General features: G+C 38.8%; 2 protein-coding genes across 4 annotated transcripts; both read right to left on the reverse strand.

Moving 5' to 3' along the window:
- Positions 1-1,973: 1,973 nt before the first annotated feature.
- hamp (hepcidin antimicrobial peptide) lies at positions 1,974-3,001 on the reverse strand. The gene is made up of 3 exons (XM_082552994.1): positions 2,693-3,001; positions 2,515-2,592; positions 1,974-2,371 (listed from the first exon to the last, which is right to left on the reverse strand). The coding sequence occupies exons 1-3, from the start codon at positions 2,777-2,779 to the stop codon at positions 2,264-2,266; spliced, it is 273 nt and encodes a 90-aa protein (XP_082409120.1). The 5' UTR covers positions 2,780-3,001; the 3' UTR covers positions 1,974-2,263.
- Positions 3,002-9,888: 6,887 nt separating this feature from the next.
- usf2l (upstream transcription factor 2, c-fos interacting-like) lies at positions 9,889-25,708 on the reverse strand. Of its 3 annotated transcripts, XM_082552615.1 has the most exons (11): positions 25,202-25,708; positions 24,689-24,729; positions 24,355-24,461; positions 23,124-23,243; positions 21,738-21,891; positions 17,657-17,744; positions 15,625-15,663; positions 13,503-13,561; positions 13,046-13,140; positions 12,790-12,918; positions 9,889-11,937 (listed from the first exon to the last, which is right to left on the reverse strand). In XM_082552615.1, exons 1-11 carry the CDS (start codon positions 25,234-25,236, stop codon positions 11,848-11,850), a joined length of 957 nt encoding a protein of 318 aa, XP_082408741.1. In that variant the 5' UTR covers positions 25,237-25,708; the 3' UTR covers positions 9,889-11,847. The 3 variants fall into 3 exon arrangements, with proteins under 3 accessions (XP_082408741.1, XP_082408742.1, XP_082408743.1); XM_082552616.1 differs by lacking the exon at positions 15,625-15,663 and having other exon boundaries at positions 25,202-25,707; XM_082552617.1 differs by lacking the exons at positions 24,355-24,461; positions 24,689-24,729; positions 25,202-25,708 and adding an exon at positions 23,390-23,588.
- Between the last annotated feature and the right edge of the window lie 1,263 nt (positions 25,709-26,971).

A 26,971-nucleotide genomic window follows, 5' to 3' on the forward strand; every position in this document is an offset into this window, starting at 1 on the left:
TTTTCTTTCTTTCATTTTCCCAGGCACTTAAATGAAAGTGCAGTTTAAAAGCATGTTGTTTACTCAATTTATTTTGAAAAGACACTGCTGAATGTAAAAATGATTCAAAAAAGATTTTGAATCTTTCAAGGTAGAGCTTTTCTGAAAGAAAAGGGTCTAGTAATATATATATATATATATATATATATATATATATATATATATATATATTTATTTATTTATTTATTTATTTTTCTACATTTAAGATCTTTGTTTTTTTGTTCAATTTTTGTTGCCTACTGGAACATTTCAGCTCCTATTTATTCCTGCTCCTGTGTATGTTCATCTGCTAATCTGCCCAAAACACAAGGAATATGTTTTGATTCCTCATGCATGCACCAATGAAAAGCGTAACAGCCACACTTAAAGTCGCTGCTGTTAGATTATAATAAATGTTGAAGGGTGTCAGTTGGAATTTTCCTCTAGAGTGTGCATGACAGTTGTGGTGATGCAAAAATATGCACAATGTGCAGGAGAGTGCTTTTACAATGCTTTCCCACCATTTTACATTTATTGCTATAAAACAAATTCTTTGTTCAAATTGACTAATTCCAGTGAATTTATTTGTGTGTGCTGCTTTTATGCATGCACCTTCGCCTGTGTCTGTTGTCTGCTCTGGGGAAATCATTAAACATATGCGTAGAAGCCTGAACCGACTTTGCTATGTTAGCAAGCTCCCCTAGCTGGTCACAGCTTATCACAAATTATGAGCTTGTTTATTCTGGCAGCATTTGTGATGCTGTTGCTGTGAGTTTATTCCTGCTGTGGCATTGCACTGCATTTCCCCAAAGTAATTTAGTAGTACGAGCTTTTATATTTAGCTCACCTATTCTAAGGTCTGGTGTAATATAGCATACATAATATGCACGATACTAAGTGATAGAAAAGAAATCCATAAAAGGATGACAGAACTGCTCTTTCTGTGCAAATATTGTTTATATAATAATTTACGCAACAATACACAATGTAGTTCTAATTATACAATAATTTATCATTCTACCTGAAACCTGATCAGTTAAACTTTTATTATAAACCATAAACACCCCCCATCACTCATTACTCCCCATAACTTGATGTATTATTATCAGTAAACAATACATTTTGTTACCATTTTTTCACCATCCTCATCAAGGTCAACTAGTGAAAGCCACATGTTTGAGTTTGAGTCGACTTCACAAACTTTTTTCTTACCAGTAGTAACTCTAATACTACTAGCTAAGCACGACGGTAACCTGAAGGTCCCGGCACACTCTTACATCCTTACCTAACATGCTTTACAAGACAGAGAAGGAGACTCTTCTTCCACATAAGCACTGATTTCTTTTATTTGCTTTCCATTATTTCCCTTTACTCTAGAGATCATTTTAAAAGATAATCAATTTGAGCTGATCACAATATACATTTCAGCGGATAAGAAATTATGATAATGATCTGTAATATAGCCCCAGCTGAGAAGGCTAATTCATGTTTATATTGCTTCTGCTCTCACCTTCTGCTTATTGTTCCCCAGATAAACCTCAGGTAACATGCAAGAACGTTTTTTGTTTTTTTTTACTATGTAATTTGTCTCAAGAAGAAAAACTCATTGTGCGTTATTTTAAGAGTCTAATAGAACACCATGTATAGTAATTAACAATAAATGTGACCATAAACTGTCAGTTCAGTTACTAGTGTATAAACGATTTGTCAGCGATGGAGAGCAGAACAAATTTTGATGTTAATTGTGTATGAGTTGTGCGTTGTGTGTAGTGAGTATTAAACATTGCATATGCAACATGCCAGCTGTTTCTAGTGATATAATGATTTAATGTAACAAAGTAGAAGCTCAAAAGGTAAAATTGGGATAGGATATTGATTAATAATAACATAAACCTGAGACCTAATCTCTTGCTAACTGTTGTAGATGAACATTTCCATAAAAATGACAGAAAACATTTTTGCAGCTGCTTTTAATTTGTATTCTTTATTCAGTGCCAAATATCAACTTTTTCCAATGAAAGAAATGTCCACATCTGACTTTCTCTTTAAAAGAAATTCACAAAATGGTTGAAATGTATAAAATAAATACAGTAGAGAAGCTCTCCTATTTTGGTGCTGTTTCATAATTCACATCTCCTCAAAATTATGTAAAATGTGTATAGCACAGTAAATGCTACGGAGAAAGTCTTTAAGAAAGAGTCAATAAGCATAATAAATTAATATTTTGTGGCTGTTGCGGGAATCCTCAGAACTTGCAGCAGAAGCCGCAGCCCTTGTTGCTTCGGCAGCAATTGCAGCACCAGCGGCACAGGGAAAGATGGCTCTGACGCTTTTGCCTGATGTGATTTGGCATCTGTGGGAAAGACAAAAGACGTGAGCAAGGTGTTCAACTCCATCCGCTCTATATACCAAGGTACTCTGCAGGGAAAATGCATCCACTTAAATTTTAATTTGCTCTTGGTAATTGGTTTAATTCATTCAGTCGATTGAACATACCATTGATGACTCCGCTGACATCTCTTGATGTGCCACAACTGGAGTGTCATTGCTCCCTGCCTCCTCCGGCTCTTGCACCTGTTAATGAATTATGCACATTGAGGAGGCGCATCTCAGCGTCCTGGCAAAACATTTATATCTAATAAGCAAATGAAGTGAGTTTAAGACGAATTCTTACCCCAGCAAATGGGATGGCAGAGCTCTCCAGAATGCAAATAAAGGCGAGCACGAGTGTCACTGCAACTGCAATGCTGAATGCCTTCATTTTTGTCGGGGTTTAAATGGTTAAGTTGTTTTACCCTTTGAAGATTAGAGTTGATGGGTCTTCCCTCTCATGGGTGCCGGTGCAGCGAAGAACACCACAATACCTTCAATTTATTCTTCAGGTCCAGTGATGGATGGTGATTGCCTGGGCAAGTGGATTTCTTTAGATATTTCACTGACCCTTGTCAGCTCGTGTCCTTCTCCTGTTTGATGGTATGCTGACTGTGTTGGTTTTTATACACAGTTGGGCTCAGTATTGCCTCATCGCTGCTGGAGGCCCAGCCCTTTCCTGGCAACAGTTACCCAATTCCAATGGGGAAGTTTTTGACCTCTTCATTTCTCCTTACTGTAGTTCTGCAATACTAGGGGAAATTCACTGATCTATTTTTGATTGTGGGGTCCCAGTGTCTGAGAAAGATATGAAATCATCTACAGACTTTTTAAGGGAATAACTTTCCACTGTGAGAACATAATTCCACACATGAACACGCTGCTGGAGACCATTATTTTTACAATCTCTGAGAGCAATATGTATTATGTAAATTGGACTTTTGTTCTGGAGGAACCCTGGTAAGAGCACAGTACTTTCTCCAGCAAAAGGCCTAGACAGCATAGGTCAATCTATTGCATGGCTGACTGAGTCACACTTGTTTCGACCCAGGAAATCCTTCACTAAGGAGAAGGAGCCACTTTGGAATATCCATTGCTCAGTCTAAAGGATGTAATTACAACCTCTCAAATGGAATAATTAGCCCCTCATTTTCAACACGTTCAGTTTTTGCATAATACACAGGAACCTGCAGTTGAACCAAATTAAATCCCTTTGAGAGCTGGAGAGTAGTAGCCAGGATTAAAAAGCTCCATTTGAGAGTCAAGGTGTTTCAATATGCAAGAGTTAAAGATGAATATAAAATAATGTAGTGGGGTTTATTATGTGTTGACAACAAAGAATTGCATTGTTTCTGGTATTTTAATCTGCATCTGTTCTATGTCATAGTTTTTATTCTTTCATGCATCATTCTTAGAGCAGATAATTAAGAACCAACATACAAAATAACAGCTGCTTTTGTTTCCTCAAAACATTTCTCATTTCCTGGCAATCTCATAGTTTCTGAATAAATTTCAAACTGTGCACAATTAAAAACCATGTTTATTTAATGGCATAATAATAACAACAGCAGACTGCTCAGTTTTGTTGGAAAACCGGATTTCTCATTCCTTCCTTTGCTACTGAAGCCATGAGAAACACCTACAGATTAATTAACCAGTCAGTGGAAGAAAACTATTCCACAGGAACATCAGGCTGTGAATAAACACAAAAATCAATAATGGTGGAAATGAAATAAGAAAACGGCTAAATAAAGGAACAAACTGATAAATGATCGCGCTGTGGAGGGTGATAAAAATCAGAGGCCATTTGAATTCTCATTATACCTTCAAAGTCTTTCCAATCGCCCGTCCTGACTCAATTAAGGAACAACATGTCACAGGACCTCTGCGTCAGTCTGTCTCGTTTACTGATAACCCCGCTGGCCCACATGCTTGCTTTGGGTGACCACAACATCAGTGTCAACAAATACAGCCACGAATGGCTCCGCATTTGTTGGAACACATCCATAGTTTTATCATTTTTACAAGATCATCACATTTTCATTACTTACTATGCATTTGATTTTTGTCTTTTATGCTCACGTGTGAGGAGAAGAGGCTCTAATCCTATATCTAGTCCACGTTATGTCTTCAAATAATGAACATGTCATTTTATTTGATGTGCTTCACTAAGCATGACTCGTGAGATGCGAGATCTGACGCTTGTTAACAGTACAAAGACAAAAGTAATATATCCAGTTTCCCCAGAGTGTAAAAAAAAGAAAAGAAAAATTAAAGATCTGACGTTGAAGTTGTTTTTTTTAAGAATTCATAGCAGAGTTTTCCAAGTGCACATTTTGTCCTGTTTTCCTGGGCGCCCCTGTCTGTTAGCAGTCCCTGTGGCTATCAGTAGGAATCTACTTGCCAAACAAATGCCGGCACCAGCATGGCGGACAGATTCACCTCAGCAGGCGCCACTCTACCAGTTTCTTTGCCCCCGGTCGAGGACATTGCCCCCGTCTGTCTCTGTTTCATCATCATACCCTACTGCTGTCCCCATCCATTTGTCACCCCTCCTCCCCCTTGCTCCTACATGCTTTATAGGCTGCTGTAAGACAATCCATACATTATATCTGCCAGCTGCCAAAGCCATCACACAAAAACAGTGCCCCTCGATGCAGTCAACCATTTCCCTAAATACGTCTTCTCTCAAAACTGGGTCACGAGTGAACCAGTGTTGGGACATCACTCAGGGGGGAGGAGTATGGAGTACAGGTTAATGGGTTGCTGGTCAATGCAGGGACTTTCCCTGTCAGCGTGGAGTGAGAGGCAGGTTACAATATGCTACTGGAACTTCCAAAATTTCAGTAAGTAAGACCAGTCCTAATAGATAAAAATAACGGGCAAGAGAGCACTTATTCATGCTACCATAGCAACTTCAACTAAACAATGAATGAAAAAATTTAAATTATAAACTGTACACTCAGTACACCCTTGCTGCATGTCATTGTGCAGCTCTACTGCCTGGTCTCCTTTCATCTATTTTCAAAATCTATTATAAAATCATAATGTGCCCCAAAAAAGAGGGCTAAAAAAGCTAAACATTACAAAGAAAAAAAAAGTACTTTAAGCTATGAAATGTTTTAATTTGTCAAACAGATTTTGTCTCTCAGAGGTACCTTCAGATACAACACATGGGGGGAAACCAGCTTAACACCGAGGTGAGATTTCTTTTAGTCTTGGATAGAAGTCTAAAGAACACAATAATTGCAGTCTGCTTGAAATAAAAAGTATGAATTAGCTTTTCAGCATCTAGTATCTCATGAGCAACTACACCATGGTGATATTTCAGAGTGGGAAGATGACTCCTTTCCCCCATTTCCCTCATAATGGAAAGCATCTTTTGCCATGTCAGTGTAAAAGCACACCTGGGGTTGTCTGCCAAAGTGAAAGGCTTTACTCATAATTTTCCAGTCAACCGTGTTTCATTTAAATGTAGCATCTATACATGATATTTTATAGCTTAAAAAGATGTTAAATCTTTGTTTGGTTAAACTGGCTTTTGCACAGGGTATAATCCACTCAGTGAGCTCTACATATACATTTATTTTTCCTGAACTGAGATTTTTGGTTTCTCAGAAACACCAGATCCATGATAAAATGGCGATGCCAGACAGGGAGATATTCAGTGTTTATCCCCAGTGATGGTACTTCAAACAATACGTTTGGTGCAATCCAAACTACATGACCCACAGCTTTAAGACAGAGACACGTGTCTTTCAACACGTGCACCAGTTTGATGCGTCAGTTTGATCAGTGCTGGAAATACTGTTGAATATGACACTCTGGATGCACAAAAAGGCGAAACAAAAAAACAAACAAAAAAAAAAACTATGCTCCATTTATGACAGCAGCAGAATACAAACCTTTGTGCTGATACTTCTCTTATGAGTGTGACAGGTGCTATGTCATTATTAATGTACAACCAAGAAAGATGGTAAGTGTGGTGTGAGGCACATTGTATGTCAGGTGGAATAAGACTCTTTCTGTCAGGCTTTTTCAACAAATAACCTCAGAGAGAGGGGGAATGTGTAACAAGCTCGGGCAGTGGACAATACATGCTCCTGACAGTGTGCTCCTGTAGCTAAAAAAGCACAAAGGTAAGACAAGCCTGCAGGCCATGAAACTGTGGCTTTCCAGGAGAATGTTTTGGCCAGCATGAGTTCAATGAAAATCACTCAACCGTGTCCTTTGGTAGATGTGTACACACACACACACACACACACCGAAAAAATTAAAAAAGGACTTATCCAAAGTCCTTTTTTATAGAAGTGGCTTTTTCACTCCCTTCCTCCAGGCAAATGTGCAGCAGACATTCACTGAGTACTGACCAGACCTAAACCACTGATTCAAATCCATTAAATACAATTTCGGCAATAACAATCCATTGCTCAAAGCGGAGAGACTTTCCTCTTCCAATTAATACATCAATTAATTCTAAGTGATTTATCTGGTCTTAGAGGTGAAGGTTGAACTCCCTGGTACATGCTTCCTATAACATTTATTAAAGAAACATGTCTTTATGTCATTTCATTTTCCTTTCCAAATCAGTATTATTGCAGCTTTGCCTGACTCGATTCAGAACGCTTTCGGGGTGAAGAAGGAAAACAGACAGACGGAGAGAGACTACGCATGTCCCAATCAGAGAGGTACGTGGGATCAGAGATCATCCACTTCAAACAGAAACGGGGACACACAGACGCCTGCCTGCCTGCTTGGTTGTCTATGCATGTTTAAATGGCAGCTGACAAGCCTGAAAACAAAACCAAATCAAATTTAGCACATACTCTCAGTCAAGTGAATACTCAGTGCATGTGTTACTGTGTCTGTGCAAACAGCAGTCTACATATATCTCTATCTATCTATCTATATAAAATAGCAGCTTCTCTTTTAAGAGCAGCAGAATGTAGCCCTGCCCAACGCAATCTCACTAAGGGCTTGGATATAGCTTTCATCCATCACTGATCTTTCTCCCCCAAGGTGCCCTCTATATCTTCTAAATACTTACCAGTGTGTTGATTGTGTGGATTTGAGTACACATGGGACACGTAACCCATAGTAACTCTATCCTTGTAAGAGAAAATTCGAAAATATATTTAAAACTGTATCTCTGTTCCACACTGACAAGACAATATAACCCTATACCCTGCACGTTTTGTTGAGAATATAGACATTTTTGTGTTAGTTCAACCTGCCAACTGTTCACAACAATAAAGACGTATTGTCCCAAATTACTAACTAACATGCCCAGGAGCTGGACCAGATCCCTGCCACATGCACATCTAAGTGAAAGGCAACTGGTGGCAAATGAAACGTAGTGTTCCACTGTTGAGCCACATATAGCAAAAACCACATCGACTTTTAAAAATTACTCAGATTAGAGCCATCAGCAACCTTTAGAACCACATTGCGAACAGCCGCTCCGCCATACTGCACCAAAAGCAATGAAACCTTTAAAGACTCCCATGTTAAAGCGACCAACTTCATAGCATAGTCTTTTTACAGCCTGGTCAAAAAAAAAAAAAAGGTTTTATGGAGTTATCCATCCATCCATTTATTTTCTTCCGCTAATTCTGGGCCGGGTCGCGGGGGCAGCAGCCCAAGCAGAGAAGCCCAGACCTCCCTCTCCCCAGCCACCTCCACCAGCTTGTCCAGGGGAACAACAAGGTGTTCCCAGGCCAGCCGAGAGATATAATCTCTCCAGTGTGTCCTGAGTCTGCCTCGGGGCCTCCTCCTAGTGGGACATGCCCGGAAAACCTCGCCCAGGAGGCATCCTTGTCAGATGCCCGAACCACCTCAACTGGCTCCTTTCGATGTGGAGGAGCAGCAGCTCTACTCTGAGCCCCTTCCGAAGGGCCGAACTTCTCACCCTATCTCTAAGGGAGAGGCCAGCCACCCTTCGGAGGAAGCCCATTTCCGCCGCTTGTATTTGCGATCTCGTTCTTTCGGTCACTACTCCGAGATACTTGAACTCCTCCACTTGGGGCAGGAAGGCAGGAAGGCACTCCATCCTTTTCCGGCTGAGAACCATGGCCTCAGATTTGGAGGTGCTGATTCTCATTCCCACCGCTTCACACTTGGCTGCGAACCGTTCATGGAATTAATAAACCTAAAATGGACGAGTTAAGGTTTAAAGTTAAGAGCCATGGTCAGGCTAAAGGAGGCAGCTGTAACCAGCAGCTATCTGCTAGGTGTCGCCTCAGCTTTTCAAGTGATGGAACTGGATGTCTGGAGCATGTTTTTATTGTTTGTGCCTTTTGGAAAATTTTAATGCAAATCAATGACACTATTTTATGCTATGTTGAAAGCTTCTTTTTTAAAAAGGTATTGCAGCAGTTTGAGATCGCACATTAAAGAAAAAATTCTACTTGTCTAAGTATTAAGATTTATTTAAAAGACTTAATATCTATCCATCTCTCTATAAATGGGGACTTAACATTACTTAAATCTTTATGAAACCAGTGGGATATTTGTTGTTATCAGATCAGATCAGAATACTTTAATCTTAGGGGGAAACTGTTGAGAAAGTGCAAAATTTAAAAAGTTCAAAGAGTAGAGATTAAAGAAAAAAATAATAGGAGCAACAGGCTGCATGCATGGTGAGACATGCACATTGTATATTAATCATTTGGAAGAAAGCACACTAAACAGGCTTGGGGTGTGTACTATGAATCAGCAGCTCTCCAGCTGTTTAACACCATCAGGGTTGCATCTAAAACAAACCAGCTAAAATTGTCTTACATCTCACACAAATACCTTTTATTCAAGTTGCACACTAATTTAACTAAATACATGGTTGTGGTCCTCCTGTGATAGTGATAGGCCGCACAGTCAGTATTTTTGCTGGCTTTTCTTCCTGGCTCAACATAGACTTTATAAATATAGCGCTGTCAAAGCTAAACAAACCACAGCAATTTTTTTTGTCCAAACATAGTGTACCACATTTTAAAACCTATACAGCTGCTTTTCCCGTAGCAGTCGTGCTGATTTTAGTTTGAAGCTGTTTTCATTTTACTTCATTAAAATATTAAATATCCCACTCGGCTGCGTGTAGACCCGGCTGTTTCCTACAGGTCACACCCACTCTTTTATGTAAACTGTGTTGACTTATTGATTTGATAGCCAAAAATGATAGCCTACTATGTCTATGTTAGGGACAAGTAATTCTAGATAATTAATTTTAAAAAAAAAGAAAGAAAAAAAAAAAAGAAGGATTGAACTTATTTTACAGTCATAATCAGGTTAGTTTTCATTGAATTTTAACACATCAATGGGATGATTAGGTTTAATTAGAGCAAATGTATTTAAGAATAAAAGGTAAAGGGAAATCAGTGTCTTAAATTACAATGAATCTTATAATAATGTATATAATAATATGCAATGCTACTGGGCGGATGGAAATAAAAATATATATTCAGCTTTTCCCAAGATTTGGTAAACGATGATCCACAGACAAAGATGTTTAGATTGTGAAAGTTTTATTTTCCACCATTTTGCTTAGAAAACATGTCTCTAACCTGAGAACAGTGAGGCTGCTACACAGAGGAAAAGAGGATTTTTCTTCCTTTTGCCATTTCAAAAAAAGAAATGCAAGAAAAAAAAAAAAGTTAGCCACGAATGACCTTTGATTTCTGATCAACCATCTTTTAAGCAGTACTCATTTCTTCACATTCACGTCTCTCCTCACTGAGGTGTAAAGAAAAAAAAAATCTACTGCAAAACATCTATCATTCGACTTTGGCTAGGAGCCTCATTTGATAGACCAGACACTTGCACTATATCGCCCAGGTTTGAATCCAGTTGTTGCAGCAGAACAGCACTTTTAAAAGCACAAGCAAGTCTGAGATATTAAAATGTGATAGCCAATGTTGCCAGGGGTCTGAGTGTTGGTTTTTCTTTGCTGGATCCTGAGCTGTTGATACAAGGAGAAGCAATCGTGCTCTATTAAGTGAAGTTTGACATCTTTCTTCCACTCACATTTTCCCAAGTGGGAAAAAAACAAACAAACAAAAAAAAAACAAAACCCAAAACACATCATTTATATTCATTCACAAAACCTTCAGCAACATTAATGTTGCCTTTTGCTGTTTGTACAACCAATTACAGTTTACTTATTGTTTGCCTGCGTGGGTGGAGAAATATGTAAGATCGTTTCCAAGTTACCCGCATGCAAACTATTTAGTCTTTTCGTAGAGAATGAGTCATGCTCAACTAAGAACTGCAACACAGAATTTCCGTGTACTCATTTTCTATAGTGAGCAAAGTCTTTGAGCACTGCTCTCCAGGGTGCCCCCCACCCCCTTGTGCGTTGAGCTCCATTTGAAGTGTTGCAATACCAAAATAGAGCAAACAGCTTGAAATGAAACATGGGGATTATTCTTGCATGTACTGGGACACAGGTAAGTCACCCGACAAAGGATGAAAACAAAACCCACAGTACCTAAATATGTGGCAAAAGTTGGGATTTGCCCCGCTCACCTCTCCACAACATGAAGTTTGACGTGTCTGCATGTTCCACATTCTAACATTTCACTTTGTATTTAAATACCACTTCACCAGCAAATGCCCAACACTTCAAGTAAACCACATTTTAGCCTCAGCAAACTGAACTTCATAGATTGCACACACTTTGTTGTAATTGTTTTGACAATTGCCAGCATGGAACTAATGAGTTATTGATTGTTTACTCCCAGAGATAATCTGCTTTAACATTCTGTAACATCTGTATTAAAACATGAGAGGCCATATTTACATAAATCAGCCCAGAATCATCAGCAAGCACAGATTCTTGTTTGTCTTTGGGTCTAGGTAAGCTATGTGTGTCACATTATTTCTGTCTGTAGAATCATGTTTTTCATACTTTGATGTCGGCTTCACTGGATGCATAAATTTCATCGTAACGGGTCTCCATCAAGGCTTCTGTCAGCAAACAGACTAATAAATTAAAGGGGCTAAAAACAAAATATTAATACAGAACTCAAAAACACAAACAGAATAAAAGCATGAAGTAAGTCAAAATTAATAACGAGGGAAAGGGTTTGGGAAGGAAAGAAATAATTGCCAAACATCGTAGTCCATGAATGAAGCTACATAAATACAAATAAAGAAGGGCAGCAGAGGGTCTCTTTCATAGCTAGTCCTACAGTAAAGCACCCTGATAAAGGTGAGTGGGCATCTTTTCTTGGAGCACATTTCTACTCAGCTGCAGCGGGTGGTTATCTCAATACGATTGGAAAAGTCAAGTGCAGCCAAAATCGGCTAGTGAAGGGTTCACAACCTGGGAACCCAGGGGAGGATGCATTCACTAAAAAGAAAGTGATTCTCCATAAAGTCTCTCGTTTTTTTTTTTCTTGCGTTGTTTCCCACTGTGTCAGTTATATGTCTGAGTGGGTGTGCCCTGCGCTGCTCTTTTGGTTTCATTCACTGTGGTGGCGTTTCTCCAACCATTTCGATGCCGTGCTGCTGGAGTTGCGCTCGGAGCAATGCGTTTTCATTTTTCAGCTCTTCAATCTTAAACCAAAGAAGAAAAAAATGCATCATCCACAACATTCTCCACAGCAAAATACAGCCTTAACTTTACTGACCAAACTTTTTCCTTTGAAAACTAAGAGCTGACTAATGTATACACAGGACTATGCAATCCCTGAGCAGCGTGTGTAGACCCTGTAAAACACTGATGCCCACAACCAACTGGATTATCAAATCTTGAGGTATGTCATCTCTGCTACATTTCCCCTGGGCGAATCCTGAATTCATTGCCTCCCCACTGAGGGACTGAGGAAGGATATTCAGCTTTGAGCATCTGAATAAGAATATATCACTGAATCGCTTGCAGACCCAAGATTCAAGCAAGAGACTCAGAGCTGCAAGATTTCACAATACTTTTGAGTGCATTAGCATGCACTTAGTTCTCACACAACCCCTGTGTATATTATTCCCACAGTCTCTCAAAGCACTGATTTCAGGTAACACTTCTCATTATCTGAGTGCAAATTCTTTGATCCACTTTGTCAGGCTGTGATGATCAGCTATGCAGCCTGAAGTCTCAGGGGGTTTGTTTCAGAGAAATGAAGATGCATATGGGGCTAGGTGGATTTCATGCTTCTGAGACTTAAGTGAAAGAATGTTGCATTGAATTATAAAGCAAACTAATCTATTCAATGCAGTGGCAATCTTCACAGCCACATATGAAGCCCACTATGCCGGCCTTATTATGCGCAAGTTTATTTATCTGCTACACCCAACCACCTCAAAGGAGGACTCTGAATTATCATTCATAGCCCTTCTTTACACATTACCAAAGTCACGGAAACTTCGCTTGATGCCCCATTTGCAGCCTAGAGCAAAGACTGATATTCATACCTGCTGTCTGCACAACTCATTGTCCATTTGTATCCTCTCCACTTCCTTCAAACTCTCTTGCAGCCTCTGGTTGCTTTGCCTCAGCTCACGAATATAGTCACAAGCTTTAGACAGGATGCCTCCTTTGCTCTATAAATACAGAGGCATTGTCACAGTTTTTTTTTAAAAAAAAGAAATATAATTATTGTGATAAATATAATTTTTATAGAGTATTAATGAGTCAAGCGCAAATTTAAAAGACAAACAAACTGCTTACTGCTCCGGTTTTGGTGCTATCCATACTGCAGTCTGGGATAATCTTGGAAAGTGTGACAATCCAGTTGTTGATCTTGTCTCTTCGCCGTCTTTCGACTGATGAACAGAGATGAAAGAAGAACTGTTTTTAAAAGGAGTATATGCATACAAGCCACATTTCCAGATTTCTAATTTAAGCTACAGTAAAAGATCACAGGTCATTCTGATTTACAAAACAAGGTTTTCATCTGCCGGATCTCGTCAGTACCGACATTCCTGACTGATTTTGACAGCTCAACAGCAACCTCTAGTGGCTGGTCAAAATTATATGCTGTTTTTTTTTTTTTACTCTTAACAGAATATTTTGTGAGGGCTTAGTGATTTTCTTTCATCAAAAAATGTTCCATTTAGGCACCACACGGCATTGTGTTAAGACTGTCTGATGAAATCAAAAGCCACAATCATGACTAATTACCCACCTTCATTATGTTGTGCTCTTCTCCTTTCATCTCTTGGTGTTCGGGGTCCATCCATTTTCCTGCAGATAGACAGGAAATAAAACACTTTTCATGCACTACAATATCTCCCATCTCTGCACTCCATACAATCGGACACAAATCCAATCCAATCCTCCAAATCCTTTGCCTATTAAAAACCATTCTTCACTGTTATCTTTAAATTCAAGCCTATTGTTATTGCCATTTAAAATGAGCCTCTGAAGATGGTTAGTGCCTTTGGTAGAAATATTAAATGATGCACAGCCCTATGAGGTCACATATGCAGTCCTGACGCCTGCAGCCTTGAGCCAAGCTGCCTTGTCTGGAATACTGAGAATCAGCTAGCCTCCTTACTTTAGCTGGCTGTCCTCTTCCCAGGTGTGGCCTGGAGGAAGTGCAATGCTTTATTATGCTGTAAAATTACAACACTGTAGAAAACCAGATGCTGCTTACTGAAGTTGGGGTGTACACCTAATGACACAACTGTCTCTTGTCTTTGCAACCTCCCCCAGGATTCAGTTAATTAAGTCTCAGAGACGTGACAAGGAGACTTATCATACCACCCACCATGGCATGAAGAGACCAATAACACACTCACACATAATCAAATGTGGTCTAGTGTACACTGAGGGCACCTGCCACATAAAAGGCAGGACCCGGGATGTCCTGACAGAGCATTACATTATAAAAAGGTAATCAATGTTATTCCTTTCAACTAGGTTTAAAGCTGTGGTTGATAGCTGTACAACCAAGTGTTGGTTTCACTAATTGAACACCGGGGACTACAAAATTCTGAGAATAAATTAAACTACTCCTTATTGCCACTGCAATTTTGCCTGCAATTTGTGTGACGTAATAAATGACCTATGAGGTTGTTTGTCTTCATTGTCTGCCTTAAAACAAATCTTTTCTAGTCTACTGCAGAGAATTTGTGTCCAATCAACACAACTTGACTGCTGATAGCTTCGTTTGAGATAGTCAGCTAAGCCAAACGGCTCTCTCACATGTATCTCAACACATCTTAATGGGATTTCAGCTGTATAATGGATTCAGCAGCCAAACAGTACTCTTAGGCAAAGTGTTAAAATATGTGGATGGCGGTTTGAATAACTAAATGTACATGCCTAGAGGAATGTTTTTTCCCTGCACACCTCTTTTAAGTGCCCCCGAGAGTAAAGGCTGCCAGAGAAACCCCAAAAATTATGAGTACGTTTCCTCTGGTAGAAGACTTTCCATATGTTGAATACAGCATGTATAAAACAAAAAACGTCTGCACAATTTTTTATTGATCTTTAAAATGACAAATGTAATCATTTACCAATGCACCTCCACTCTCCACCCTCTTCCAAAGTTTTGCTTTTATGTCACCAAGCCATGGCCTTGACAATATTTCATTAAATTACACAGTGAAAAACAAGAGACTGCAGGCTGAGATTCAGATCACCTCGATGGATGAGTTCAGAAGAATAATTCTAAAAAAAATAAAATAATAATAATTACATTAAAAAAAAAAAAAAAAAAAAAAGATCCTGTGTATATTACTGTCATTGTCTCAAAAAAAATGAGCACAAAAATTTGTGATTATTAGCTAGTTAGTCACAAATAACTACTTATTTTGAAAGTAGATGTTCCAAGTGAAAGCACATGGCTTCCATTGGCTCAATTTATCTCAATAGCCCTGTCATATCAACAAAATGCACTTAAAGAGCAAATGCTGTCCATATAGTTTTATGACCAACTTTAAAACTAGGCTGAAAGAGAACCAAACTCAAATGGCTACAACAAAGGACACTTTGAAAATTATACTAAAATAAAAGTGTGGAGTGAGCCATTTGTTTCCAGATGGAGAACAATGACCTGATTTCTAGGTCCTAATGGAAAAATACATTTGCCACAAGCAGTACTAACAACAATGGATCAGGGTCAGCACTGAAAAATTGCTACATCTGTGTCTCACACATCAAGAGCAGGGAGAATCACCAGGGAGGAAGGGAGGGGTGGAGAAAAGTGAAGGGCAGAGGTTTGTGTGCTTCTTTGCTTCTTGTGATCTAATTTGATTAGTTCATTTGCTGTAAGTGGGGAGAAATGTGGAAACTGTCCTCACCAGTTTAAAACTTCATGTTGCAGCAGCTCGTTTTCATCTCTGTGAATGGCAGATAGGTTGGGTAGTTTTCATTCACTTTGCTCACATGCCAACGAAAACGTCACGGTTCATCACTTTACATGTAAATATAATTCTATTTGAAGTCACTGAAAATCATAAATTATTCATGTACAAATAAGTCACAACTCCCCTTAAATGTGTCCTGAACAGAAGAACAAAAAAATAATCTCTAGTTCTTGGAAAAATAAATAAATAAACACATAAATAAATAAATGAGAAATGAAATGTAAAAAAACAGCTTAGATAGAAGATAAATAGAAGATAAAGTGCTATATCCTGGTTGCTATTCTCCTTATAGCAGTGTTATCTGATTGACCACAATCCCATCACTTTCACGAGTTAAAGGTTAAGTATAGGCCTGGATGAAATCAGAGGAATATTCACTTAGGTTCGGAGCTAACTCAATTTGAAATTGGGTCATGTGTTAATTTTTAAGTGACCAACCAGGCAAAAAAACTGGCTCGTACCAAACAGGGTACAAAAAAAACAAAAACAAAACAAAAAAACAAAACCTAGCCGACATTCATGAGCCTTGAATCTCACAGGGCTATGGCTCTTGTGCCGGTGTGTTTTGGCACTCAAATGAACCATGAAATAAATAAATAAAGCTTGTTTAAATCCCCTTTTCTGAATAAAAATCAGTAGTAGGCCAAAACCAGCTTGGTTCGCATGCAATTAAAATTAAAACCCTTTGCTCAGGTGAGCCTGCTGATGATCTTAATAACAGCAATCACCAGCATGTGGCTAACAGTTGGAGAGTCTGAGATGGATCCCTTTGATGCATGATTAGAATAATGCACGTTGTGAATTTTAGCAATAAACAGTATGAGAGTTCGAAAGGTTAAAAAAAAAAAAGAAAGAAAAAAAAGATGTGTGGCTACCATGTGCTAAAAAAAGAAAAAAAGAAATCCTTAAAAATCAATCATAACCATGAACTCGGGGTGAACACAAGAGAGATTACCTGGGCAGAAAAACAGCCTTGAGTAAAAGAAAACAGCAGTGGCAGCAAGGCTGAGAAATTTGAGCCTTGCAGTTGTTCAAATGGACGTCACAGTAGTCTTTCAGTCATGTTTGAATAGAACATTCATTCATATGAGACAATTCTCTTTTGCTCAGATAGATTACTACTAATACATCATTCCAATCTGCTGCATTGCAGTTTAACCCCCTCTACTTCTACACTCCCCTCTTGCATTAGCAGTTACAGTTATAGCGTGCTAAATACTGATTTTGAAAATACATCTCATTTAAACTCTGAATTTAGGAAACTATTTTAAACGGCTTATTACGACATATTCACCCTTTCATTTTTTAGCTTCTGTTCTGCCACCTCGATTCGAGCATTTTGCGGATCAATATCTTGGCTTTTTGAAACTAGATGTATGAGAAAGGGGTAGATCTGACTCCAAAACCAACACAGTAGCAACCCTTTTTAGTCACACGGTTGAAACATACACTGCTTTACTGTATACCTTAAAACAGGAATGATAATTCACAAAATGAACATCTTGCTATGTTAAATAAGACTTTATTGCCTTTTCAATGCATCACAATCTTAGAGGCTTTTTGAAAAAGTGCAACAATTTTTTTTATATTGCTGTTATATTTATCTTTTAATGATAATCGATGCCCTCGTTGTTATGACAGTACTAATTCAGACTCTGATGGATACCATTTCTTGAAAGGATGTGTTTTGTAGAGATGCACTCTGAAGCATTAAGAGAGCAGAGCCACACTGCTAAACACAAATCATTTATTGCTGCAATAAATGCGTAAAGCCCTTATCAAAATTAACTGAAACCTATCATAGTAACTTTATTATTATGATATTAGATGTATTTAACAGCTTTTGTCATTAAATCTACTTTTAAACTCCACTGAAATTAAAACATGCCTAGTTTTATGTGTCTCAAGCTGCACTGGCAATATTGTTTCCATCACATAAACAGCAGATGACAGAGATGATACTTACGCAGGGTATGGCTGTGTTCGTGGGGCAATGGTTCGTGGTGTGCCTGTCTGAATGACATCAGGAGGGGTCATCATCACATAAAACTGACCTGTGGAAGGCACAGGTGTAATCAGTCAACAATGAAGAGTAAGACAGCTCAACATTTCACAGAAGACTGACTTGATTCATTAAATTTTTTAAGTGCTTATCCAACGAGGATCCAGGGGAAGGTGGCTGGAGCTTGTCCCAGCTGAAATTGGACAACAGGCAGGGACAAGTTGCCAGCTCAACACAGGGCTAACACAAAGAGCCAGGCAACCATTTAAACTCACATGCACACCTACGACTGATTCAGAATCACCGACTGACCTAACGTGCATGTCATTAAACTGTGGGAGGAAAGTAGAGAAAAGCCACATCTGGCACAACGATAAAATAACACAGAAATCCTTAAGCCAACTAGCAAAGTGGAACCCCGAAATTTCTTGTAAGGATGCAACTGTGCCAACTGTGTAGAAACAGGCTCAACTCTCATGTACAATCAAGATGTAGACAGAAGAATATTCTACTAACACTACTCATCCATACCATATTCATTCAAGAGCCAAAACATCATCAAGAAATAAATCCACTTATTTTATCTTAAGCCACCTAATCTTGTCATCTGGGTCAGCAAGATGGCAGACCTGGCCTGACAAACAAAATGAGCAACACAATTTTCTGCCACAAAAAAAACAAAAACAATCCACAAAAAATGAAGGTCCTCTCACAGAAAACCTTCCCAAATAACAGGTCTTGACACAGACATTCAGCCTGTAGTTATTTCTATTTCAAAGAATGTGATCAAGGACTAAAACGCAGAATCAGTCACTAACAGAAAACACACAAGAAAATCAGTATTTCTCAGATGAAAACAGCAAGGTACATTCAGTCTTTTAACCAGGCACTCTGGCTTTCCAATCTGCTGCTAAAGCAGACTGCAGATGCTCCCTCTGAATGAGGCCACATCTTAATGTTTTAAGATGCTCAATGCACATTAAGTGCTTTGCTTTTTATATCAAACTGCATTAACACTTTGGCTCCAATCTCACTCTTAAAGCTGCACCTAGCCGAGCCTATTATACAAGTTACAGCTGAGGTGCATCAACTGATATGGCCTTACGGGTATCTGACTTCTGTGGGTTTAAGTCATGTGATGGAAGTAGACACACAATGCTCAACGAGAGAGAAAAGCAGTGTGTGTGTGGATGTGCTGCATGAGCTTGACAAGCTATGTCTGTAATTAGCAATGGATGAGCTACATCAAAGAAACCTAATGATTTAAGGAATCAATGCAATGACCTTGTGTGACCCCAGATGTGCCTCTACATAGGTGTTTTACTGGAGCGTGACTGAGCTCAGGTGGGGTTTTAAACTCATTTCATTTTTGTGTTTTTTAATCATGTTTATGAGTTGGATTACAAAATAACAGAAAAAAGTAAATCATTTTTTGTTCTTTTACTATGAAAGTTTCAGTGCCATGTGCCTGCTACTTGTTTGTGTAGTTTTGCTGCCACAAACTACTACATACATCCACATGTATGTTATAGTCAGCAAAATATTGTCTTATTTCTATGTGTCCAAAGTATCCATCTCTCTCAAGAAGACACAAACAATGCATAATGTAAGGTCACATTGGATATTAGGGGTGGGTGATGTAGTCTCAAAATTATATCACAGTAGTTCAAGGAAATGTTATTTTTGATGACACAGAAGAAAAATATTGAACATTTTATTGGTGATTGCAGCTTGCAGGCAGCAGCATTTATTAGTGCAAACAAAATGAAGGGAATTCTCCACGCTTTTTTTCTTTTAGGTAAAATAAAATATAACTGTCTAACATTTTAGTTTAACAAAAAAGCAACTTAAACCAGCCACACTTTAGCAGCCTGCACTGTTACACTTAATTGTTTTTGTGGAACTGTGTAATTCCAGTTTATTAAATTACAAAGCTGTAATTTATTATACGTATTAGTGGTAAGTGAGACAATGAGCGAGAGTTACATTTAATTGTTTTTGTGGTATTTTTCTTCCAACGCACAAAAACAGATTTACATTTTTAGTTAAGAGCACATAATAAAATTGAAATTTAACAATATTTTTTATCCAGAATTTTGGATTTTGCTTGGAGCTTTTTAAACAACTGCTTAGTGCCCTACTTTTCTACCATGTAACACATGAGTAATTTTCATGCAATGCTTGCTTTTCCAGTCATACCAAATGCAACTAGAGTAATAGCTGCATTTGTTTATTTTTGTGTCAGCTAGCATCTTCTTCATAGCCTGGTTGTATGCCCTTTGCTTCAAGTGGTGAAACAAATTTGCTGTTTCTACTTTTAGGGTGAACTGTTTTCTTGTGTATTTTGCAAAGCATTGGTCACTAAATCATCACTGGAGGCTAACATGTAGTTCTCAGTCTAAGACATGCTTGGACTTGTTGTGTACCCTAGCAAACATAAATGCTATATTTATCAAGACGAGACACTTTTATGTATCGCAAATAGTTATACCAAAATTATTGTGGACAATATGATATCGTATGAGGTATAGGGCTAAAATCTTAAATGTGGCACTTGAACTGTCTCTTTCAGCCTTGGGTCTATAGATTTATGTTGGAGATACGTTGAATCCCAGTTTCAAGCATTTTTAGACCCCAAGTCTGGGCCAAAATGACAGCAAGAAGCACCGCCAGCAGCAGGAACACTGGGTGATGAATTACAAGTTCCTACAATAACTCCTGTCCAGGCTGTACATTCTCCTACATAAAATCCTTAGAGACCCACAATGTTCGACTCTTTCATAACAATCCTGAAGACAAATAATGACCATCCAACAGTCAACTGCCAGCCAGCAGTAACAGTGTTCTTGCTAGTTCTAGCGGAATAATCCATAATAGGTAGATGGCAGTTTTTTGTTTTGTTTATTTTTTAGTTTAAAAAAAAAAAAAAAAGGCATTAAAGCCTAGATCTTGTTCTCTAGGTCAACTGAGCACTTACAGCGCTCAGCGAACACAGCTTCAGCCAATGATAGCCTGACCTGGACAACCAGCATAAAACCACAAGGACGGGTAGTACAGCCAGATGATGGCATATGGTAGGAAAGAGGAAGAGAAGCAGAATAGGAAGACATGTGACATGAAGTAAACAAGTAAACATGGTAAGCATGGCAAATTTAATTTTGGCGTCTGATAATATTTGACTTGGAGGAGGCAAACTCTAGTCATGGCAAAAAATGTTTCCATCACATTACCAAGTTAGGAATCTGAAACAGATTAAAATGAGCTGCTGGGTATGTGCAATTTAAAATATTCCTCATAATTATTACAACTTTAATAAAGATCTAATGACCCTTGAAAATTGCTGATTCACAGTTGGAGAAAACTGCATTCTCCAGCATCATAAATTATATTTTAAAATAACTTACTGATCAAAAATATCCAAATGGGGGGGAAGGAATCACAGAGCAAATTGATTCTGCAACACATATTTAGGTTTATCATGTGTAAAAAAAAAAAAAATATATATATATATATATATATATATATATATATATATATATATATATATATATATATATATAAAAGCAAGTGCAATTGTCATTATCATCTTTGGATTGCTTTGCTTCTTCCTCACCAAATATATGTTAGTGAACATATGTAAATATGAATTGAACATGTATTACTTCACCCAATTTTGTCATATAAAGCACCACCAATGGGATTCGTGGGTTAGTCACCCAAGCTGGTGAGGAAATCTATTTATAAAAGCTACATAGAGAATGAAAATATTGATATTTAGAGGCTCAGCATAGATAATTTATCTCAACAGGGAGGGATTAGATATATTGCTTATTCTTTGTATCTGCTGTAAATGGCCCTGATTTCTTTGTTATCAGCTCAAACTGTCAGGATCGTGTTTCACTAATAAAAAAAAAAAAAAGGACAGCTATTCTCTCCTTAAGGTACTTCAAAACACACTTCTGTTTGTCACTGAAAATAATAGCTTAATTAGCTCTGCAGCACTGTGATAAGCCCCAGCCCAAATTAGGTGTGAGAACTGACTCACCCCCTGCCTGTGTGAGTGTGGGGTCCGTGGCGGCCTGCACAGACACAGTCCCGTCGCTCACCGCAGTTGCGGGGAAGTAAGCGAAGCGGGTCTCCCCTCCCACTGCGTCTCCTGCTGGGCTTCCTCCATTACTGAAAGGGTTCTGGATCACAGCCTGTGACAGATAAGAGAGAGACAGAGGAGAGCCATGAACAAGCAGCAATGGAGCAGTCACAGCAGGTAAACGCACACCTCATCCTCTGTCAGACTCAATACTGGTATCCCTGCTAAACCCCCCCAAGCAAGACACAGTTCCATTTGACAGCTAGGATAAAGGGAGGCAAAGAAGCAGCAGTGATCTTGTTAGCAGGGATAATAGCAAGGTCAGTAAAGCCATCAGTATAGCACTAATGAAAACAAATTTGGTCTGTTCTTGCTAGAAAAATTGCATATTTTTAGCTCAAACTGTGCTCCGACTGTTACTGCAGTTCTTGTGCAACAACTATTGGCACTACACACATTGAAACTATACACCTATGTGACTCACTTTGTGTTGACTAGATATTATATTCGGGCACACAATTCACTCTTTAGACTATTTTTCCATCTTGGCAAGCTTAGAGAAATTACACCCGCTGCTGCAATTTCAGTGAATCAGTGAAGTAGAGATGATGTGATATGGAAAACTGGTGAGAATAACTGATAATAATAGATATACAACGCCGTTTTTTTTTTTTAACTTTACGTTTTTGAATTATATATACAGATAAAGCAAAAAGCTTTATCTGTGTACTCAAAAGTACTCACAACAGTTCACAATTTGCTAATAAGCATAATTGTTTTTAGGAGTAACCAAAACAACACACCTTTCTGCAAGTTGATACTATTTTACCAGCTTGAAACCAAAAACTGGTTACACCATCTTGTTTCACTCATAGACAGCAATCTTTGTTAGTGTTGGTCTGCATAAAACATTACATAAAGCGGGGAAAAAAAAAAAAAAACATGACCCAACACAAGAGCATGGCTGTGTGCCTTACTTACAGCCACACTCTGCACTGTCAGACATAATTTATAGCTAAAATAATATTACTGAGACAGTAATAACTTCATATACCTACTTTTCAGCCAATAGATGTATATACTGATCCATGATATATTTCATGTCTTTAACAGTATTTGTAAACTTGATGTTTTAAAACATGACAAGCGTGTACAAAGAAACAAAAGAAATTAGAATAACACTGGTTTTAGTTGTTTTCAGTGAGACTGTTGCAAATGAAAATACGCAGAAATTAACTTCCACCTTATCCTTTAACACGTAAATAAAGAAAGCAAGCTTTAAAAAACGGTTTAAACTACTAGTGGTTTCCCTTTGGTCCAGTCAAAAGTGTAAAATTTTGATACCTGTGCCACAGCTTGAGGAGCCCCGGTGAATGCAGCTGTTGAGACAACGCTCACTGCTCCTCCTGCATCATCTCTTCCATCAAGGTGTTGGTCAGTCACCTGGACAACACGATACGTCACCTGCACAGACGAAAAACAAATTTGGGTAAAAAGAGAGAATAAGAAGAAAACAAAGAGAGCAACTAGTTGCTTCTCCATTTATATCCTTACTCTATGTATTTTTTTTTGCATTATTCAATCATACCGTGTATAAAACAGCACCTTACCTGACTTGTTGATTTGTTTATCATATCTGTTGCTTCCGTACTGCTCAGCCTAGTATCCTGACACTACAGTACTAACCTCACTTGTGCATTGATCTCACCATCCCACAATATGCTTACGCTTCAGAATGCGCCTGATTTAATTTTAAATAGCAAGGAAAATGAGCTTGTTTGTTCGAAGAATCAGTATTTGTATCCCTCTATCATGTGACTTTCCTCCTGACTGACATGTGACAGCAGTCTCATGCCAATCCCAGACCAGACTGAAATCACATGATTGCTCACACTAGTCTTGTTTATGCCTGAACCACATGGATCACTGACTCAATTTCCTCCAGCGCAAACCACCCAGTAAGGGTAAACCAACATGAATGTCACAATACCTTTTTTTAGTGTATATGCTGGCATTACTGACCCATTGTTTACCACTGACCAACAGTGGTGTGAAAACCACATAGTGAACAGGAAGGAGACACTTTTGTACAAAGGTCAACAGTCAATTTTGAGGCTATAAAAAAAAGACTATAAACATTGATACCTTCAGGGAATTTACTGAGTGCTTTCCTCCTGACTTTGTAATAGAGGAGGGTGTCAAAGCACACAGAAAAAGAAAAACAATCAGATAAAAAGAAAATGTAAGCCTAAACATTAAGGACTGTCGTCGGGAGTATGGTTCTTCAACATATATAATCACTCACTGTTGTTTGCCATATGTCCAAGCATCTTTTCAACCACCTCCATCAATATGCAGCTGAGAGTTCTCAGTTGGTAATTATCGTGCTGCACAAACACCCCATGGACATTTATCCACTCTGTGCTGTTTGTGTACTCTCATAAGTGCTAAACAGAGGCAATTTATTCTAACTGTCTAGGCCCTTATGCAATTAGGAACACTTAGACGCTTTCTGAAATGGGTATTAAACAGCAACAATCAGTAGTGTCCACACTTCCATCCATTAACTACTTACCTGCCCACCCTCGGTGCGGAACTGATATTGTATGTTATGGTCACCAAATGTTGCAGCCTGAGGTACACTGGCTATTGTAACAGCTGTCTGCTCTTCTCCTGTTCCGTCTTCAAGGGAAAAGGGGGATAAAGAAACAGGAGTTAGAATGGAAAAAGTAACTAAACAGCTAACAAGCCCCGAGTGTAGCTGCAAATAACGAAGCTCAATGTTGCAGCACATAAAGAAAAGCAAGTGTACTGAGGAAAGAGCTTGTGGCTTTTTTTTTTTATAAAGTATTGTGTACGCACACAAAACTACAGTGTGATCAAAGACCGCTTAGTAAATAAATCCTTACCTTCAGATCCCTGGACAACCTCCTCTTCTTGTTTTTCTTGGCTGCAAAGCGGATACAGAAATACCTCAGTTGTTAGAAGCTACGCAACCAGCTAATGTTTGTGAAAATTATATATCAATGTATTAAATGAAAGTAATAACTGACCCTCCACTTCACCGTAAGGGGTGGCAAGTGATGTCTGGGAAGTCAGTCAGCCAGCAGGACAATTATAATGAAAAACACAGCACAGCAACTGCCCTTGGTTTACCAAGAGTGGCTGAGAATAGTTATTTGTTTTAAAAGCTAGCTTAAGCTCTCTTAGCTGTTAACTATGAACACTACTATTCTTGGATATAACCAAGTTATACCGCTTAAAGAGTTGTCCACCTGTGTTGCTAACTTAGCTGTAGTCTACACATTAAATTCGTTTTGACAACACTTTATAAGTAAGGCCTTGGTTAGCGTCGTAAACTAGCTGTGTGAAATAGCATGTTGCGGCTAGCTTCTTTCAGTTAGCCATTTTGACCGAGTTACCTTGCGGTGTCCAGACTCTGTTCAAGCATATCCATCAGTGTTGAAATAAAAAGTGATATTCGGTGTCACAGACGGAGATGGAAGTGCTGATCACGGGAACAAACACTCGGGTCATGTGAGAGAGACAGCCCAGGACACGTGAGGTACGGCTCGGTGTCGAAGTTAAAATGGAGGCCGCTGCTGATGTCGCTGGGTGATCCGAGGTAACTCCTCTCGATCAGCTGTCGCGCCGGAGGGATTTGCTGCTTGCCGGGGACCACGGTCGATAACGTTTCGCTACGGTTTCTCACCCCCACCGGTGACCATAAAAGTGCGAATTAACATCAGCTAGAGCGTGGGGAAGACACTGAGTGTTGCAAACCAATTAAAATGCAAACAAAAAGCTTCTCTGTCGGTGACCTGGGAGTAACGAACAGGCTCCACAAGTAACTTATGCACGTAGCTTTTTTTTTTTAAAAAAATTATTATTAATGCGCGAGAGAGTGGCACGATGTTCTGGCTCAGATCTGAACCAGCAAAGTATTAATGCCACATTGTTATTATTTATGAGCGCATTAGTCTTCGTTAACACCAAGACTTGCGTACAAAGTGGCATTTAAGTGTATTCTAATAACAAAAAACAAAATAAACTTAGAAGATTATTTCAAACTATTCTTTTATTTTTGCCTCCACGATTTTACTAATTATTGCGGGCCAAAAGAAGAAAAACAAAACAAACTGAAGTCGAAAGAAAGAAAGTAAAGCAAAACAAGTGTGCTAATAACACATTTTCAGTGAACACTGGACATATTATATTATACATATTAACCCCCTAAGAAACGAAATCTTTTATGGCATGCATTTTTACTTTATCTTTGCTATTTGGGCTGATTGGGACCTGATGAATGTAAAAACAAAGAATTACGTGATTTTTTTTATACCTGATTTTTGTTTCTGAGAAAAATAAGATCCACATATGAGGACATTCGTTTTAAATTTCGATAGAACAGTGGCAAGTATAATGTCCTTGTAAGTGGATATCAGGCCCTTGAAGAGCCAAATTTTGTATTTTGGTAGACAACCCAAAAATGTGATGTCCATATGTAGGAGGCTAAAACAGTTGAATATTTTGTCTGTGTGTGTGTGTGTTTTTTTTCTAACTTTTTAACTCAACCTGATACTGTCATGGTCCTGGGCCATGTGGGCCCAGTATTCTTAGTTCCTTGTATTTTTGTATTTCGTTCCTTAGGCCATGTTTCCTGAGTTGCCCTGTTGTGTTGTTCCCTAAGTGTTTTCCCTTCGTGACTCTCACCCCCTGTGTGCCCCTCTGTGTATTTATGAGCCCTCGTCTCTCTTTGTGTTTTATTCTATGTTTTCCCCAGCCCGTTATGTCTGTGTTCTCCCCGTGCTCTCTCTCCTCCTGTCTGAACCTCTGTACTTCCTGTTTTACTTTGCCCGTCTCCCGTTAGTGTTGTGTTCACTCCTGCCGTGTCTTGTTATGATTATCAGTGTCACCTGTGTTCCCCGTGTGCTCCCACTTCCCTCCTTAACCCTCTGTGTATTTATGTCTGCGTCTCCCTCAGTTCTGTGTCGCGTTCTCCCTCATGCTGCGTGGATTTCCCTGTGTTCCTTGGTGAGCTTTATGTTAGTTTTTCCCCAGTCTAGTTTTGTATCGCCTATCATCTTCTGTTCAGCAATAAAGCTGCATTTTGAGTTTATCCCTTGAGTCCGTGAGTTTTTGCGATTGGGTCCTCATCCTGCCTGCCACACAGCGAGCCATGACAGATACAC

Source organism: Aulonocara stuartgranti, assembly GCF_965226115.1.
Source record: "Aulonocara stuartgranti genome assembly, chromosome: 11".
NCBI classification, from domain to species: domain Eukaryota; kingdom Metazoa; phylum Chordata; class Actinopteri; order Cichliformes; family Cichlidae; genus Aulonocara; species Aulonocara stuartgranti.